At 51.3% G+C, this 13,663-nt stretch overlaps 7 protein-coding genes across 7 annotated transcripts; 2 read left to right on the plus strand and 5 right to left on the minus strand.

Annotated features, from left to right (window-relative positions):
* Positions 1-59: 59 nt before the first annotated feature.
* MGYG_03540 (GTP cyclohydrolase-2) lies at positions 60-1,345 on the minus strand (the record flags this gene model as incomplete). The annotated part of the gene is made up of 2 exons (XM_003173318.1): positions 60-89; positions 152-1,345. The coding sequence occupies 2 exons, from the start codon at positions 1,343-1,345 to the stop codon at positions 60-62; spliced, it is 1,224 nt and encodes a 407-aa protein (XP_003173366.1).
* Positions 1,346-1,933: 588 nt separating this feature from the next.
* On the minus strand, positions 1,934-3,596 carry MGYG_03541 (SAGA-associated factor 29; the record flags this gene model as incomplete). Its single annotated transcript, XM_003173319.1, has 3 exons — positions 1,934-2,216; positions 2,321-2,822; positions 2,915-3,596. 3 exons carry the CDS (start codon positions 3,594-3,596, stop codon positions 1,934-1,936), a joined length of 1,467 nt encoding a protein of 488 aa, XP_003173367.1.
* Positions 3,597-3,742: 146 nt separating this feature from the next.
* On the plus strand, positions 3,743-5,434 carry MGYG_03542 (mannose-6-phosphate isomerase; the record flags this gene model as incomplete). The annotated part of the gene is made up of 5 exons (XM_003173320.1): positions 3,743-3,773; positions 3,847-3,867; positions 3,984-4,075; positions 4,142-4,379; positions 4,443-5,434. The coding sequence occupies 5 exons, from the start codon at positions 3,743-3,745 to the stop codon at positions 5,432-5,434; spliced, it is 1,374 nt and encodes a 457-aa protein (XP_003173368.1).
* A 555-nt stretch (positions 5,435-5,989) lies between these two features.
* Positions 5,990-7,275, plus strand: MGYG_03543 (alpha/beta hydrolase fold protein; the record flags this gene model as incomplete). Its single annotated transcript, XM_003173321.1, has 4 exons — positions 5,990-6,216; positions 6,284-6,429; positions 6,489-7,072; positions 7,135-7,275. The coding sequence occupies 4 exons, from the start codon at positions 5,990-5,992 to the stop codon at positions 7,273-7,275; spliced, it is 1,098 nt and encodes a 365-aa protein (XP_003173369.1).
* A 212-nt stretch (positions 7,276-7,487) lies between these two features.
* MGYG_03544 (hypothetical protein) lies at positions 7,488-8,617 on the minus strand (the record flags this gene model as incomplete). Its single annotated transcript, XM_003173322.1, has 5 exons — positions 7,488-7,590; positions 7,647-7,885; positions 7,949-8,203; positions 8,233-8,531; positions 8,593-8,617. The coding sequence occupies 5 exons, from the start codon at positions 8,615-8,617 to the stop codon at positions 7,488-7,490; spliced, it is 921 nt and encodes a 306-aa protein (XP_003173370.1).
* Positions 8,618-8,893: 276 nt separating this feature from the next.
* MGYG_03545 (C6 zinc finger domain-containing protein) lies at positions 8,894-10,989 on the minus strand (the record flags this gene model as incomplete). The annotated part of the gene is made up of 3 exons (XM_003173323.1): positions 8,894-9,926; positions 9,985-10,637; positions 10,714-10,989. The coding sequence occupies 3 exons, from the start codon at positions 10,987-10,989 to the stop codon at positions 8,894-8,896; spliced, it is 1,962 nt and encodes a 653-aa protein (XP_003173371.1).
* A 1,514-nt stretch (positions 10,990-12,503) lies between these two features.
* Positions 12,504-13,063, minus strand: MGYG_03546 (hypothetical protein; the record flags this gene model as incomplete). Its single annotated transcript, XM_003173324.1, is given in 3 exon segments — positions 12,504-12,593; positions 12,639-12,697; positions 12,703-13,063. Coding segments are annotated over 3 exon segments (510 nt in total).
* Between the last annotated feature and the right edge of the window lie 600 nt (positions 13,064-13,663).

Here is a 13,663-nt window from a genome sequence, read left to right on the forward strand (position 1 = left end):
GATGGCGAATTGTGATGAACGTATGACAGTATGTAGGGGTGAATATAAGGGACAACGATCTATTCGAGCATGTGGCCCATCTTCCCAATCTATATGCATACGTTAGTGGCTGATAACGCAGACAAGGAAATCAATCAACAGGCTAACTGACCTTGGTCCGAAGATATCCCTCGATCTCAACGCTTTTAATCCCTTTGGCACCGCCTGTTTTCCATGCAAGCGGTACCATCGGCACTCTCTCCTGAACAACCACTTCTCTATTCGGGCCCTCTATAGCGGCCACTTTGTCCGGATTATTTGTCAACAGCCGTATACCGCCGTTGGACGAGTCCTGTCCCAGCCCCAGATCAACCAGGATAGCAGTTGCTAGGCCATAACTGCGCGCATCGGCAGGATGGCGAAGCAGCAGATTGGCTTCGACGGTGTCCGAACCGAGATCTTGCAAGTTATATGCCTTGAGCTTCTCTCCGAGGCCAATGCCACGCCCTTCCTGACGCAGATAGACAATCACACCCCCGGGTTCGGCGGCGTTTGTATCTTCACCTGTCGCAGGTGCAGGGGCAGGCGTGGGCTCTGACATGAGACGTGCAGCCTCGTCTAGTTGCTCGCCACAATCACACCGAGCAGACCATGCTGTTTCGCCGGTGTAGCACTCCGAGTGTATCCTGACGAGCGGAGCCTGTGAGGGACGCCGTGTATCTATGGACGACGGGGTAGCCTCGTCGTATCGACTGCTCTGGCGGCCGGGCCGTAGCCTGCCTACGTATGCACCTCTGATCATCCGGTCCATCTCTGTCTCGCCATCTCGCACTCTATCCAAACTGCGGCTGCGGATTGAATTGCCAAACACAATGGCAAGATGTTCCTTGTTATCAACGTCGTTCTGGTACAGGTGCAGAAACATCTCTGCGCCGGAGGTGGTCGGTATACGGGCACGAACAATACATTCTACCTTCGGTAGACGCGGGAGTAACCGGGGAGGCTTGGAATGTGTGCGCTGATCCGCTGAGCCAGTTCGTGGTGTTAGAATGGCAGGATAGACGCTGCCCGTGTCGGGACTGGTGCTGGTGCCGTCCGGGGCAGAGATCGGAGTAGACGAGGGCGAGAGGGCGGGAGATATTATGGATGGCGGCAATGCCGGAGTCGTGGCGCCATTCGGAGTGGTATAGGCATCGGCATCAATGCGATTGCCGTCGCTGCCTCTGTCCCCGGCATATGCCATCGACGGTAAGGGTATACTCTTGGGATTCGGAGCGGTCTCTTGCGTGAGGGAGTACTCGGTGACGTGAGGGCGGAAGGGCCGCGGGGCGATAAAGGGAGAAGCGTGGGTGGACGGCGAAGGCATCGCGAGTTGTAGTTTGTAAGGGGCGCTGGCTGGCAAGAGGAGAGTTCCGGGTTCCTTGCGCGTCTCTCTCGTCTCGTCTTTGGACTCCTTTATCTATTGTCTTTTCTTCTCCTGCACGAGCGAGTTTGGATGTTTCTTTTCTCTCGTTCCCTTCGGGCGCAAAAAGCAAAGCCTCGGCTGCCGGAGCCTTGAAGGATTAGTCATCACCAGAACATTCTGCTATGCCAAGAAAGCCAAGAGAAGTAAGGCTTAAAGGTTAAAAAGGTTAAAAAAAGTGTTATTGGAAGATGAAGAGAAAGACGAAGAGAAAGATGACGATGGCTTATTCATTTCTTAGATATGATTGTTAATAATACACGGAAAGAATGTCCAGACGCGTTAGATGATAATAGGAGTAAAGCCATGCAAGAGATCTAGCCCCCAACACCTGCAGAGGAGGATATAAACAAAAGTAGTAGTAGAAGAAGCCGTGGCTCCAGCAACTCCAATATAAGACCGTAAAGATAGGATGGTAACTAAGAGAGCCATGCTCCGTAGAGATAAAAGGGATAAAGATAGAAGTAAACGTGGGAGAGACGAAAGGGTGGATCACTTGCTGGGGATGTCCAGGACGTAGCGGCGGTCGACTTCCATTTCCTTGTCGTCCTCTTCGCCTTCGAACTTGAGGCGGTAGACCTCCTTCTTCAGGCCCATGACTTCTGCCCGGTAGAAGGTCGTTGTGTCTGGGTATCGGGCCAGCACCTGCTTGCCGACCTGGAACTGGGGGAGCGGAGAGCCGGCCTTGGGGATGTGGATCAGCGAGGCCGCCGTGGTCTTGTAGATGGCGCCCTCCGCGCCGTTCTCGATCGGTTCTGGATCTTGCACATCGTACCTAGGAGTCACGTCACTTGTCAGTAGAGCAGCGCATAGATTACCTAGTCAACCACAACCAACTTGAGAGCAGATAAAAAATATTAACGGGATGCCAAGCCATACCGTCTCTTGTTTCCTTCGCCAGTGATGTTCTTGATGATGCACTGGATGCCCTCGCCCTCGACGCCCTGCTGTTTCTTGTTATGCTTGAAGACAACTTCGGCGCCGATGACAAAATGGTCAGCTCTGTCGGACGGGCGGCCTCCCTCTACGCCGTTGTCTAGCGACGCAGTGTCGCCGCGGTGGCTGCTGGACACGCTGGTGCTGCGCTGGGCGCCGCCCTTGATCCGGTTCAGCTTGTCTGATGAGACGCCTGAGGACGAGGGCGCAGGAGACTCGGTCGAGGCCAGGTCGACGTCCCCCTTCCGCTTGCGAGACTTGACCTGCGAGAGAGACCGACTCTGGGGGTCAGCCGCCTCTGACGCCGAGCGGAGCGCTATCAGGATGCCCAGGTTCTTGGTAACATCCGCCGGCTCGTCCTGCAGGATGGCTCTCTCCTCCGCGCTCAGCTTCAGCTGCTGTCGGTGAAGGCTGTCCAAATGGTCTATCTCAGCCAAGGTTGGTTCTACAATGGTATATTAGCAACACCGTAGCAATTAGATATAAGGAGAAGGAGAAAAAAAAGGAAGAACAGAAGAGAGAGATAATAAAACGTACTGTTCCCGTTCTTCGCAATCTTCTCGTTGAGAGCGGCAATCTGCAGGCCAATGGTCCGCTGCTTCTCGTTCTTTTCGGCGGCTTTTCGGATATCCTGACATATCTTATTCCACATCTCGACCTCTTCGTCCGCCGCCAGCCCGTTCTCTCTCGTCGCTGGGCCTCGCGGGCGGTTGCGAGACATGTTGATGACGGCAGGCCCGCTGTGGTCTTGCTGTAGCTGCAATGCTTCCCAAGGGAACAGATTATGGACCGTCAGAGGCCGACTGCGAGAGGTTCTGGCGTTGTAGTAGCTACCGCTCTCTGACTTCTTATGCCGCGACAAGCGTTTCGCTTTCACTGTCGCCGTCGCCGTCCCTGTCACTATCTCTTCGCCGTCGTCGTCTGCTGTTGCTGCTGCTGCTGCTGATGCTGCTGGCGCTGGATCATGGATGCCATCAGCGTCACCGGCCGTCCCGCGGATCCGCTCGTCCTGCGCCACCGAGTCGATGACGGTAGCTGGCCTCGCTGTCTGTTGGCTGTCCTGGATCTCCTCCGCTGTCTCCTCTGGCTGCTCTGTCTGCTCCGTCTGCGCTGTTTGCTGCTGGAGCTGCGGCGGTCGAGACGGCAGCCGGAGCCGCACCAAGACTCGCTGCTGTGGCGCGCCGTCGGCCGCCTGTGGCTGAAGGTTGTCTGCGTCCATCTCTTGCTAGTAAACTTGCCCCTCCGGCGATGATGTAGTTCGCTGTTGTTGACAAGTCGACTGCTTGTCTCTCTTCTCCTTCTCCTTCTTCTGTTTCTTCATCAACATAAGACAAGACGATATCGAGTCCGCTTAGAGCTGTAGACATGCAGGTTCCTCTCTTTCGTCTCCAGTGTGGTGAGCTTCTTCTTCTTCTTCTGTGTTATTGCAGTCAATAAGGGGGAAAGCACCTTCTGACCAGTGTTTACAGGAGTCAACAGCTACGACTGGGGTGAGGACGCCCTTCTTTCCCTTTCTCGTCGCCCTCGCCTTGTTACAGGAAGCCTCGCGGATGCGTCGGTGGCTCTGGCCATGGCCCAATTGCTGATATATAGATTGTTCTGACAGGCAAGGTTGGCTCTGAGTCCGCCGCGGCCAGGTATGCGGCCGCCACGCCCATAGATGGCTTCTCGGTGGAAGCGGACAAGCCCTACGCAGAGGTGCGTTTATCATAATTACCATTAGCGGTGATACTGCTGGCCTGATTCACTGACAAGAGCCTGTAGTTGTGGATGGGGACACATCCTTCTCTGCCATCGAAGGATTTCGAGACCCAGAGGACGCTGCTTGACCTGGTGCAGACGAACAAGGCCCTCATGTCGACAGAGATAGTCTCTCGATACGGTGGAAAGCTGCCGTTCCTCTTCAAGATCCTGTCCATTGGCAAGGCTCTCAGCATCCAGGCCCATCCAAACAAGAAGCTGGCTGAGTCTCTTCATGCCAGGGACTCAAAGAACTACCCAGGTACTATTCTACAAGTCTCCTAGGGCAGTCAGTGGGTGTAAACAGGCTACTAACATGGCACAGATGACAACCACAAGCCAGAGATGACCATTGCAGTGACTCCCTTTGAGGGTCTCTGTGGCTTCCGTCCGCTCGCCGAGATCGTCCACTTCCTACGTGCCGTCGAACCGCTGCGAGACCTAGTTGGCACAGAAGCAGCAGAGGCCTTTGAGAAGACTGTCAGCGGCCAGGAGACGGCCCAAGATGAGGAGGCCACGCAGAAGAATAAGATGGCACTCAGAGAAGTCTTTACCAAACTGATGCAGTCGTCGCAAGAGTCCATCACCAACGCTACACAGAAACTCATCAGTGCCGCCGAGAGCTCTCCAGACAGCTTCGCTACCTCCTCTGCCTCTCCAGACAATAACCCAGCCAACCCATCCGAGCTCGCCCAGCTGGTCATCCGTTTAAACGGACAGTTCCCCAACGACATCGGCCTCTTCGTCCTCTTCTTCCTCAACTTCATCAAGCTTGAGCCCGGGGAGGCCATGTTCCTCAAGGCAGACGACATCCACGCCTACATCAGCGGAGACATAGTCGAGTGCATGGCTTCTTCCGATAATGTCGTCCGGGCCGGCTTCACCCCCAAGTTCAAGGACGTGTCGACCCTGACCAGCATGCTCACGTACTCCTATGCTCCCATCGAGGAGCAGAAGATGACCCCCACCGAGTACCCGTACATGAAGATGAACACGACAGCCTATTCCAGTGGTTCGTCGGCCTCGCTGTACGACCCTCCAATCGAAGAGTTCAGCGTTGTCAAGACCGATCTCAAGTGTGCCGGTGCCAAAGCGACCTTCGAGCCCATTAACGGACCCAGCATCATCATCTGTACCGCTGGCGAGGGCAAGATAAGCGTTGGCCCAGCGAAGAGCTTCGACATGAAGGAAGGCCACGTCTTTTTTGTTGGTGCTACTGCCGAGTGTGTTATCGAAAGCACAGTCGACGGCAAGGACTTGACCACCTTCAAGGCCTTTTGCGAGCTCGATGACGGGCCTGTCAACGGGAATCTCTAGATTCTCACTGTTACACGGCCGCCATTACTTTCCCCCTTCCCCGCTTCCAGTCACCCTCAGCCGGTCTTTTCGGTGTCGTTGTTTTTTTCGTTCTGCTTTCCGTCACGAAATATTCCCATTATGGCAGCATGTTGTTTTTTACCCCCAGTCATGAGAAAATGAAGATAATTGACCACCTCAAACTAAATATATTTTTTAACTTAACAACCCAGCAAGCCTGTCTCCCCCGCTCCATCGCTAGCTGAGGCTCGCTGCATCCCCAGAGTCCCAAAGTCTGGGTGTGGCTGCTGATCATTTCATGTGAAGCTTCCTTTGCGCCGAACCTCGGGAAGCCCCTGGATTTTTTTTAAACACGCGCAAAAACGTCCAGTCATGGTCTCAACCCCTAACGCCGTAACTGATAACTATTATTTAATATATTACCCCGTGTAACTCCGCTTTGTCGCGATTCCGGGGAAAGAAGAATACTCAATTGATGTGCTTGGTCCTGTCTACGGTTGTCTACCTGTTTAATCCAATACCATAATACCATATTCATCGCACAGTTCTCCAGCAATGTCGGCCCCAGAGAAGGCCCTTATCCCCGTCAACCCCCCCGTAAAGCTGACGGTGGTAGAGAAGCTCGACTTGCTGCGCGCTGGTCTCGGTCTGCTTGCGACTGGCATCGCTGCAGCTATCACCGGCCTTGTGCGCAAGCACGATGGCACCCGGACATACAGGACTCACATCCGCTTTGCTATCATCCGACGATTTCTCTGGCGCATGTCTATAAGACAGCTTCAGTAAGTAGCCCGAGCATTCATTCATTCGCATTTACTTATAGGATACCAATTGACTCGTTTCTGATAGCTTTATCTACCCTACCACCGCGCAGAACTATGAAAGGTTCTCGAAGCGCCGTCGTCTAAAGCCCGAGACGGTGCAGCTTGAGCATGGCGCTCAGGGGCACTGGCTGGGGAAGAAAGACGCAAAGAACGTAATAGTATACTACCACGGTAAGTCTACCAACTGTGTCTACAAAGCTGTATATAACATGACTGACAAAAGTATGAAGGAGGCGGATTTGCTCTCCCTGCATACCTGGGTTACTTCCAGCTGTACTCTGATCTGCTCAAGCAGCTCAACGCAGCCGGCAAGGACGTCGCAATGTTCTTCCTCTCATATACCCTCACCCCTGAAGGCATTTATCCCACACAGCTACGACAGGCTGTCGAAGCCCTTCGATACATCATTAAAGAGACAGGCCGTGAGCCTCAGAATGTCTTTATCGGCGGTGATTCGGCGGGAGGGAACTTGACGATGGGCGTCCTTTCACACCTCTCCCATCCACATGAAGCTATCAAGCCGTTGGAATTATCTGGTGAACTTGGGGGTGCCTTTGCCATGGCCCCGTGGGTTTCGATGGCGGATGATGTGCCTTCGTACACCACTAACGCTAAGAGGGATTATCTCTCGATAAAGTGTGGAGAGAGCTGGGGCAAGGCGTTCATCGGGGACGGGAAGCTGGATAACTATAACCACGCCAGCCAGGCGCCGGCGGAATGGTGGAAGGATATCAAGACCAAGTGCCTGTTGCTATATGTTGGAGAGCATGATGTGCTCCTTGATTCGGTTGGTCAATTCGCTGACAAGATCAAGGTAAGTCAATATATCTATACACCCATTTTTCTTGACCATATATGCTAATCTTCTGATGATAGTCTGCCGTCCCAAATCTCGAGTATGTGGTTTGCAAGGATGAGGCACATGTTGGCCCTATCATCAGCCGTATTCTAGGCTCCAAGAAGGAAACTGGAATGGGCAGCATGTTGCGGCTTTGGCTCATGGAGAAGATACAGTAGCCAAAAAAGGATTGGAAGAAGACAGCAGCTCCTTTGATACTATGTGTTGTGCCTTAGTTTTCTGATAGATCTTAATGCCCAGTGATTTCAATAGTACCAAGGCTACTGTAAAAAATGTAGAGTTAAGTGAAGGTAACAATATTGGGCAAACCGTAAAATTCATTATTTATTGAAGAATAAACGCCAGGTTCTATGTCATAAAATCAGGATAACTAGGCCTTGACGGAGTATTTCGCCGCAGCCGTGTCAAAAAGAGCCGACTTTTCCTCCAAGTCAGTAAGGAGCGGATGGTCAGGTTGGATCTTGCTCAGTTTTCTATATTTCCTGTTAGCAGAGCGCCCAAAAAGAGCAGCAGTTGCTATATAGCTTACCCTATCAACTCCTCCTTATCCTTTCCATTGATCGTATTTAATACAATCGAGTTTGCGAGTACTTGAGGGTCTTCGGGGTACTTCTGGAGAGCGGACTGCAGCGCGGCTTCTGCCTCCGGAAGACGGCCTAAGTGTAGTTCAGACACCGATTGGCCGACCATTGACAATGCGGAAGTCGTGCTGGGGACGGAAGCAAGTTCTTCGTAGACGTAGAATGCAGCTTGGTACTTCTCACCACCCTAATTTAAGCCAGGTATTAACATTATTGCATATTGTGCTGTATTCCATGAGCGTCAACGTACCACTCTCATGCCCACCCAGGACTCTGCTAGGTTAACAAGCAAAGAATCTTGTGCCCATCGTCGAGCTGCCTGGACTTCTTTTAGCGCGAGATCTGATCTATTCTGCTGGAGGTGTATCTGGACAATCAAAGCGACACTATCAAGCTGGGTTGTTAGCCATATGCTCATATCACAGGCAAAAGACGAAGAGGACGAAGAACCCACGCCTCTAGATTTCCAGAATGCTTCGATAACAGAGCGAGTGCCTCCGCAGTCCTGTCTTGTGAATGTAACACCTGGCCAGCCAGCACCTGCACTGCCGCATTATCTTCGTGCTTGGCCGCCAGGCTCTCAGCCAGTTTCAGAGCCCCTTCTTCGTCTCCAGAGACATGCTGTGCCAACGCCGCAACGGCATCCAACTCAGGTGTATCCCTCTTGGCTCCTAGGAGCTTTAGCACCTCTTTACTCTGTCCAAGAGCAATCTGTGCTCGCAACTTGAGGATACGGGCGGCAAGAGTGTTTTCGGAGGAGAATGATGAGGTATCGAAGTCTACTACTTCCTGATACTGCCCCTGGTAAAAGGCATTGTGGATGTTGAGGAGCTCTTGTTTGGAAGAAGCAAAGTTAGCCATACTGTCACACTGCCATTGAAGCATCGTACACACCTCCTTCTGCTGAAAATGGATCCATTATGCTGGTATCGTGGTATGAAATATGTATTAAGTGATGTTCAACTTTTCCCTCCAGTATGTCTATCGACTATCTCGCTCGTCGCTTTTGGTGATAACGAAGTGCCACCTGCACCTTTGGCCAAGTTGTTCGCTGACTCAGTGATGAGTCATCATTTCGGTCGTCGACTTGAGCCAAACACGAAACAAACAACAATTTCAACGTCACATCAACAAGTCCAATTCAGGTTCTAATTCTATTGAAGTTGAGACAGATAATACAGCATGCAGTGTTTATTCAAAGCATGCCATGTTTACTTTCAATGTCCTGGAATATCCCATCCCACTGAGAATAATCTATATTAATGTTGAGATCCCATACGCTTCCCCACATGGCCCCAAGAGACCCGGTTTCTGCGTTTTGGAGCCCGCTTCCATCTTGTGAATACCCTGTGTATTGGATATGGGCAGACTCTTTCGGCGGAGGTATTGCCTCCTTTCCATCTTGACCGATGATGGAGTTGAGCTCGAAGTTTGACAAAAGGCCCCATTTTGCAGCCACCTCTTTGAGCTTCTTTAGGCCTCTCGCCGCAACTACGCTGCTCTGGGCCGCTGCATCCAATGCACGGCAGCACTCAAGGATTTCTTCAGCACGTTCCCCTGCACTTGGCTCGTTTCTGTTGAAATGATAGTCCATGGCCAAGACCGTTGTGGCCAAGAACAACTGGTATGCAATGGCCCAGACCTTAGATGGATTCGGAGCTGAAGGGCCAACGCTATTTCTCATACGCCGATCAATCTCAAGCACGGCCCGAGCTGCCCTGATACAGGCCATCCGGGAGTATGCATAACGTGGGTCGCGGGCTCCAAGAGCAAGATATGGTCTATGCAGACGGGATATCCTCGTGCTGGCTCCAAACTGGGCCATCACTCTCTGCCATTTTATATAGGGCCGCTCTTTGTCCAGTGCTTTCCGTTTCTTCTCCAATTCTGCAAAGTGCTCGTTACCCTCAGTCTCGACTTGGAAGAAATACGGTAGCGCGGCGAAGAATTCGTTGATTTTCTTGTCAAACGCAAGTATTTGATCGTACTCCAATTCGTGGATTCCTACTCCTTTCTTATTGGCGGTTTCCATAAATTCCACAAACATCTTGGATGCTTTGCACCTAAGAATAAGATAAGTTACCTCCGTTGGCTCGGTCAGGGGCTTGTTCGGACAGCTAGACGGGGTTATTTCGTGATCGTCTGCGTTGCTAGGCAGATCTACATGCATTTGATGAGGTTGCACAATATATATCCCTGTCTGAGGCCCAGATATGAATGCATATACCCTAGATGGCTTCTTAGATTTAACCTGGCCCAGATTTTTGCAGGTGGATAATAACGTACCAGTCTGTGGATGCAATGTGCCACCAGAGACGCCGCTTGATCTCCAGGTCCAGTTTATTATACTGCCCCTGCTGCCGGAGGCTTTTGTTTTTCGGCGAGTCCAATTGATGTAAGGACAAGGCCTGGGCAGATATATACATCGCACCTGAAAGGGCTCGCGCCGAGCGGATAGCGCCCGCATTAACAAGCAAACAGATCCCGATCAAGACTACAGTTTGGATGGATTCCACGGTTGGATGCTCCAAATGCCTAGCTTCTGCTAAAGCCTGGCTTGCCATCCCGACATACTCTTGATGAGTTTTATCTTGAGATGTGTCAGATGCACTGAAAGCCGAAGTTGATTGGGAAAAGAACTTAGATAATGCAAATACTGCACAAATGAGTGCTAAAATTGGGAGATTTGGTATATATCCCAACCCTATTTGCTGGTAAGTCTCAAGGAGGTGGCGTCTCAATGTTGGCATATGCAGCAAGTGATATGCCCATCCAACATGTTCCTGGTAATAATCAACAAGCTCGACCGCCCGTGGGTAGGGCGGCAGAAAGGCCTGGAGCTGAGGGCATGTTATGGCCACTCCCGGCGTATCCGGCCAACCCGCAAGGAACTGAGAGTTATCCCTTTCTGGCTGCAGGAGACTATCAACGATTTGGGACTATTCAAAGGATGCTATTAACCCCCTGCAACGCATCACTCACGGATGGATAAGGAAAGGAAAAGGCTTTGCTCACCGTCATGTTCTCCTCATCTCGGCCGACCACCTCACAGTCATTTCTACCCTCGCCTTGTCCGGTAACTGCGGACTCAAACCCAATTCCCTCGGCTTCTATCCGAGCATCAGGGATATCCTTCTCATTGACAGGTTGGCGAAAGGGGGCCGCAGATGCACTCAAACTTGAGTTATCTTCTGCATTTAATATCCCTTCATAAGGGATGCCAAGTCTCTCTTCAATTCTTTTGACTCGTTGTTCAAGGGTCCTAGGAGCCGCCGGGTAGCAGTCAGACATAAACTTTTAAGGTATTATAGCATGGAAATAATGAGCGTGCTAGCTCTCCACTTGCGATGATACGCTCCAACAGGGTAGCAGCTTACGTTATTTGAGCGGCCTGTCCATCGGCAGTTGGCAAGGGGCCGTCTGTTTTTATCTCAGCTTTCCGGGCTATACAAGCAACGTTATCCGATCAGCCAGTCTATTATATACAACATTAACTATGTTCAGGGCCGAACACGCAGCAGTTTCTACCGCACACGATATGTAGCTCGGAAACTCCGCAGCGTTAGATCCAGAACATGAACCACTTACTATATGAAGATGAAGGGATGCATTCGATATTCCGCTGGCGGCAGTTTGCGCAAGGAATTTCCCTAGTGCATTTGAGCTTTTTGTTTCGACAGAATTGACACGAGACGGGTTCCTGCCGTCTCCAAACCTTCGGACTGTCCGACGAGGTATCTAGCGCGCGCTTCATGGCTGCCACGCACTTGAATCGAATCAAGAGCGGGAATTCAACGGTCAAAATCAAACCATAACCACCACAAGTTATCTGAATAAAAGTGTCTGCATAAATTCACATCGTCAGGCTCGTTATATTCTACTGTTGTTATTGTGAATCGATGGGTATCGACGAGGGGGACCTCTCGAGGACGGACGATCGGGTTATCCGACGCCACTCCGAACTAGCGCAACAACGGAATCCATTGGTCAACAGGAGGCTGAAACACCGGGTCGGGCCTCTATCCAGATATGAAAACCATGGTGGTGAGTGAAGAGCCCCAGTCATAGGTGTTTTGGCCTAGTTCAGCGTTCTGGCCCAAAGGATGAGCTAGGGCCGTGCCTGGTCAGTTGCTGGAATGCAGTTTTGCATGGACAGTGCGCATTGCAGGGCATACTTTGATGCCTCTCCTAATACCCGTGTCCAGCTCCCATTGAAGAATAGAGATGGCCGGGCCAAAGTGTCATGTTTGTGAAGGTATGCATTCAGCCTTATTGGGTATATTCATCCTTTTCTACTTCATTGTACTGGGAAAGACCAAGACCTCAATATGTCACAAAACTACCTGACAACCATCATCAATACAACAAAAACTTGTTTAGCCGAATCCCCCCCTTGTTCTGGGTAGGCAAACATGGCAAGTTCACCAACGCTCTGACTCTGGCTACAATGTTTTCGGGCATTTTTTCCGCTGCTGTATGGTCGTGGCAACGACGCTGGGTGAGCTTATGGCCATTGCAGCTGCATAAGGATTTGCCTCTCATTCTCCTTTCCCCGCTGGGTTACACATTGCAACCGAGCGGTTGATTTGGCCTATTATTAGTACACAGAGAGCTTTGACCCAACCACACATGGGACGGCAATAGGAACCACTTCTGGCATACACTCCATATTCGTAAGATTTGCTGAAATTGCCGTGTTACACAAGATGAAGCTTGTTGCAGGTGCAGCAATTGCCTTTAGGAGTTTTTTTCAGGTCACCCCGTAGCGGAAGAGCTTGTGGCGAAGCACGGCTATCTCTGCGCAACTAACTCACTCTGGTGATGCGTCCTTGTTGGCCGGCGGGGAGCAGCATTGTCTGACCGCACATATGCGGCCTAATATAGAGTACGATAACCTACGATGTGCTATTGTAATGTGTATGGCTTAAAAGGGGACATACGTACGCCTTGGATAGAGTTAAGCGATTTAGACAGCCATGGCGTTCCAGTCCCTTTGCCTCTTACGGTAGATGGTGTAAAGGGCTACCCATTCAAAGTAACTCTGGCATGTTGAATGCAACGTAAAGTCGTTTATCATAATCAGCCGTGCTGTCAGCTTCGCAATATCAGCAGTAAAGGCGTCTGCATCGTGGTGAAGTAGGCATAAGCAATTCGGTAAAAGTTCGCATTCGAAGCATGACGTTGCTCGAATCGCTGCATACGATCGTATAAGGTCCGAGATATCCCGGCTGGATTCTAGCGCGGGCAGGAAGTACCGGAATGTCCCAGTACTCCAGCCTTGATAAAACATGAACTCCTGTCCTTGGTGGTTGGTGGTTGTAAGGTTCCTCGTCGATCTCATCAATAGCTTGACTGGATAAGCCATTTCGGGCGGGATAAAGCATCTCAAATTGGGTTTACACACGCCCACTCTTAGATCGATTAGACAACTTGATATTCCAGCCACCGCTGACCAAGATGGTACTTCCGTGGAAAGTCAGTATGCATATAGATATTTCTGAACGGGCCGCGGGAAATATCGGGCCTGAACACACGCGGCACCGTGGCCCTGAGCATGGCCAGAGTGGAAATCTAGTTAAATACAATCCCGTCTGTCAACGGGCCCGTTGGGCTAGTGGCGAAGGCGACTGCCATGCAATAACGAGACTGCGCTGGCCAGATGCGAAACTGTTGGGAAGTACGGGAGTAGGTGGCGCTTTGAGGGATATCAAGCAGAATGCGGGTGTTTTCTATATCGACGGCTTCGAGAGTGAATTGTCGGTTGGATAGTTGGAGATAGCCGTGGACGTTCGATTATGAACGAGCCCAATTCTAGGGCAACGGTACACGGGCCATGTCGAGTGGTATTCTTAACAACCTTCGATGCAAATTGGTTCAGAGCGTGGCTAGTCGATAGAGCAAAACCACACACCGAATCTTCCCATCTCCGGTTAGTCTGTGGATTGATGACAGACTCCAGGCAGAA

Source organism: Nannizzia gypsea, genomic scaffold (genome assembly GCF_000150975.2).
Source record: "Nannizzia gypsea CBS 118893 supercont1.3 genomic scaffold, whole genome shotgun sequence".
NCBI lineage: Eukaryota > Fungi > Ascomycota > Eurotiomycetes > Onygenales > Arthrodermataceae > Nannizzia > Nannizzia gypsea.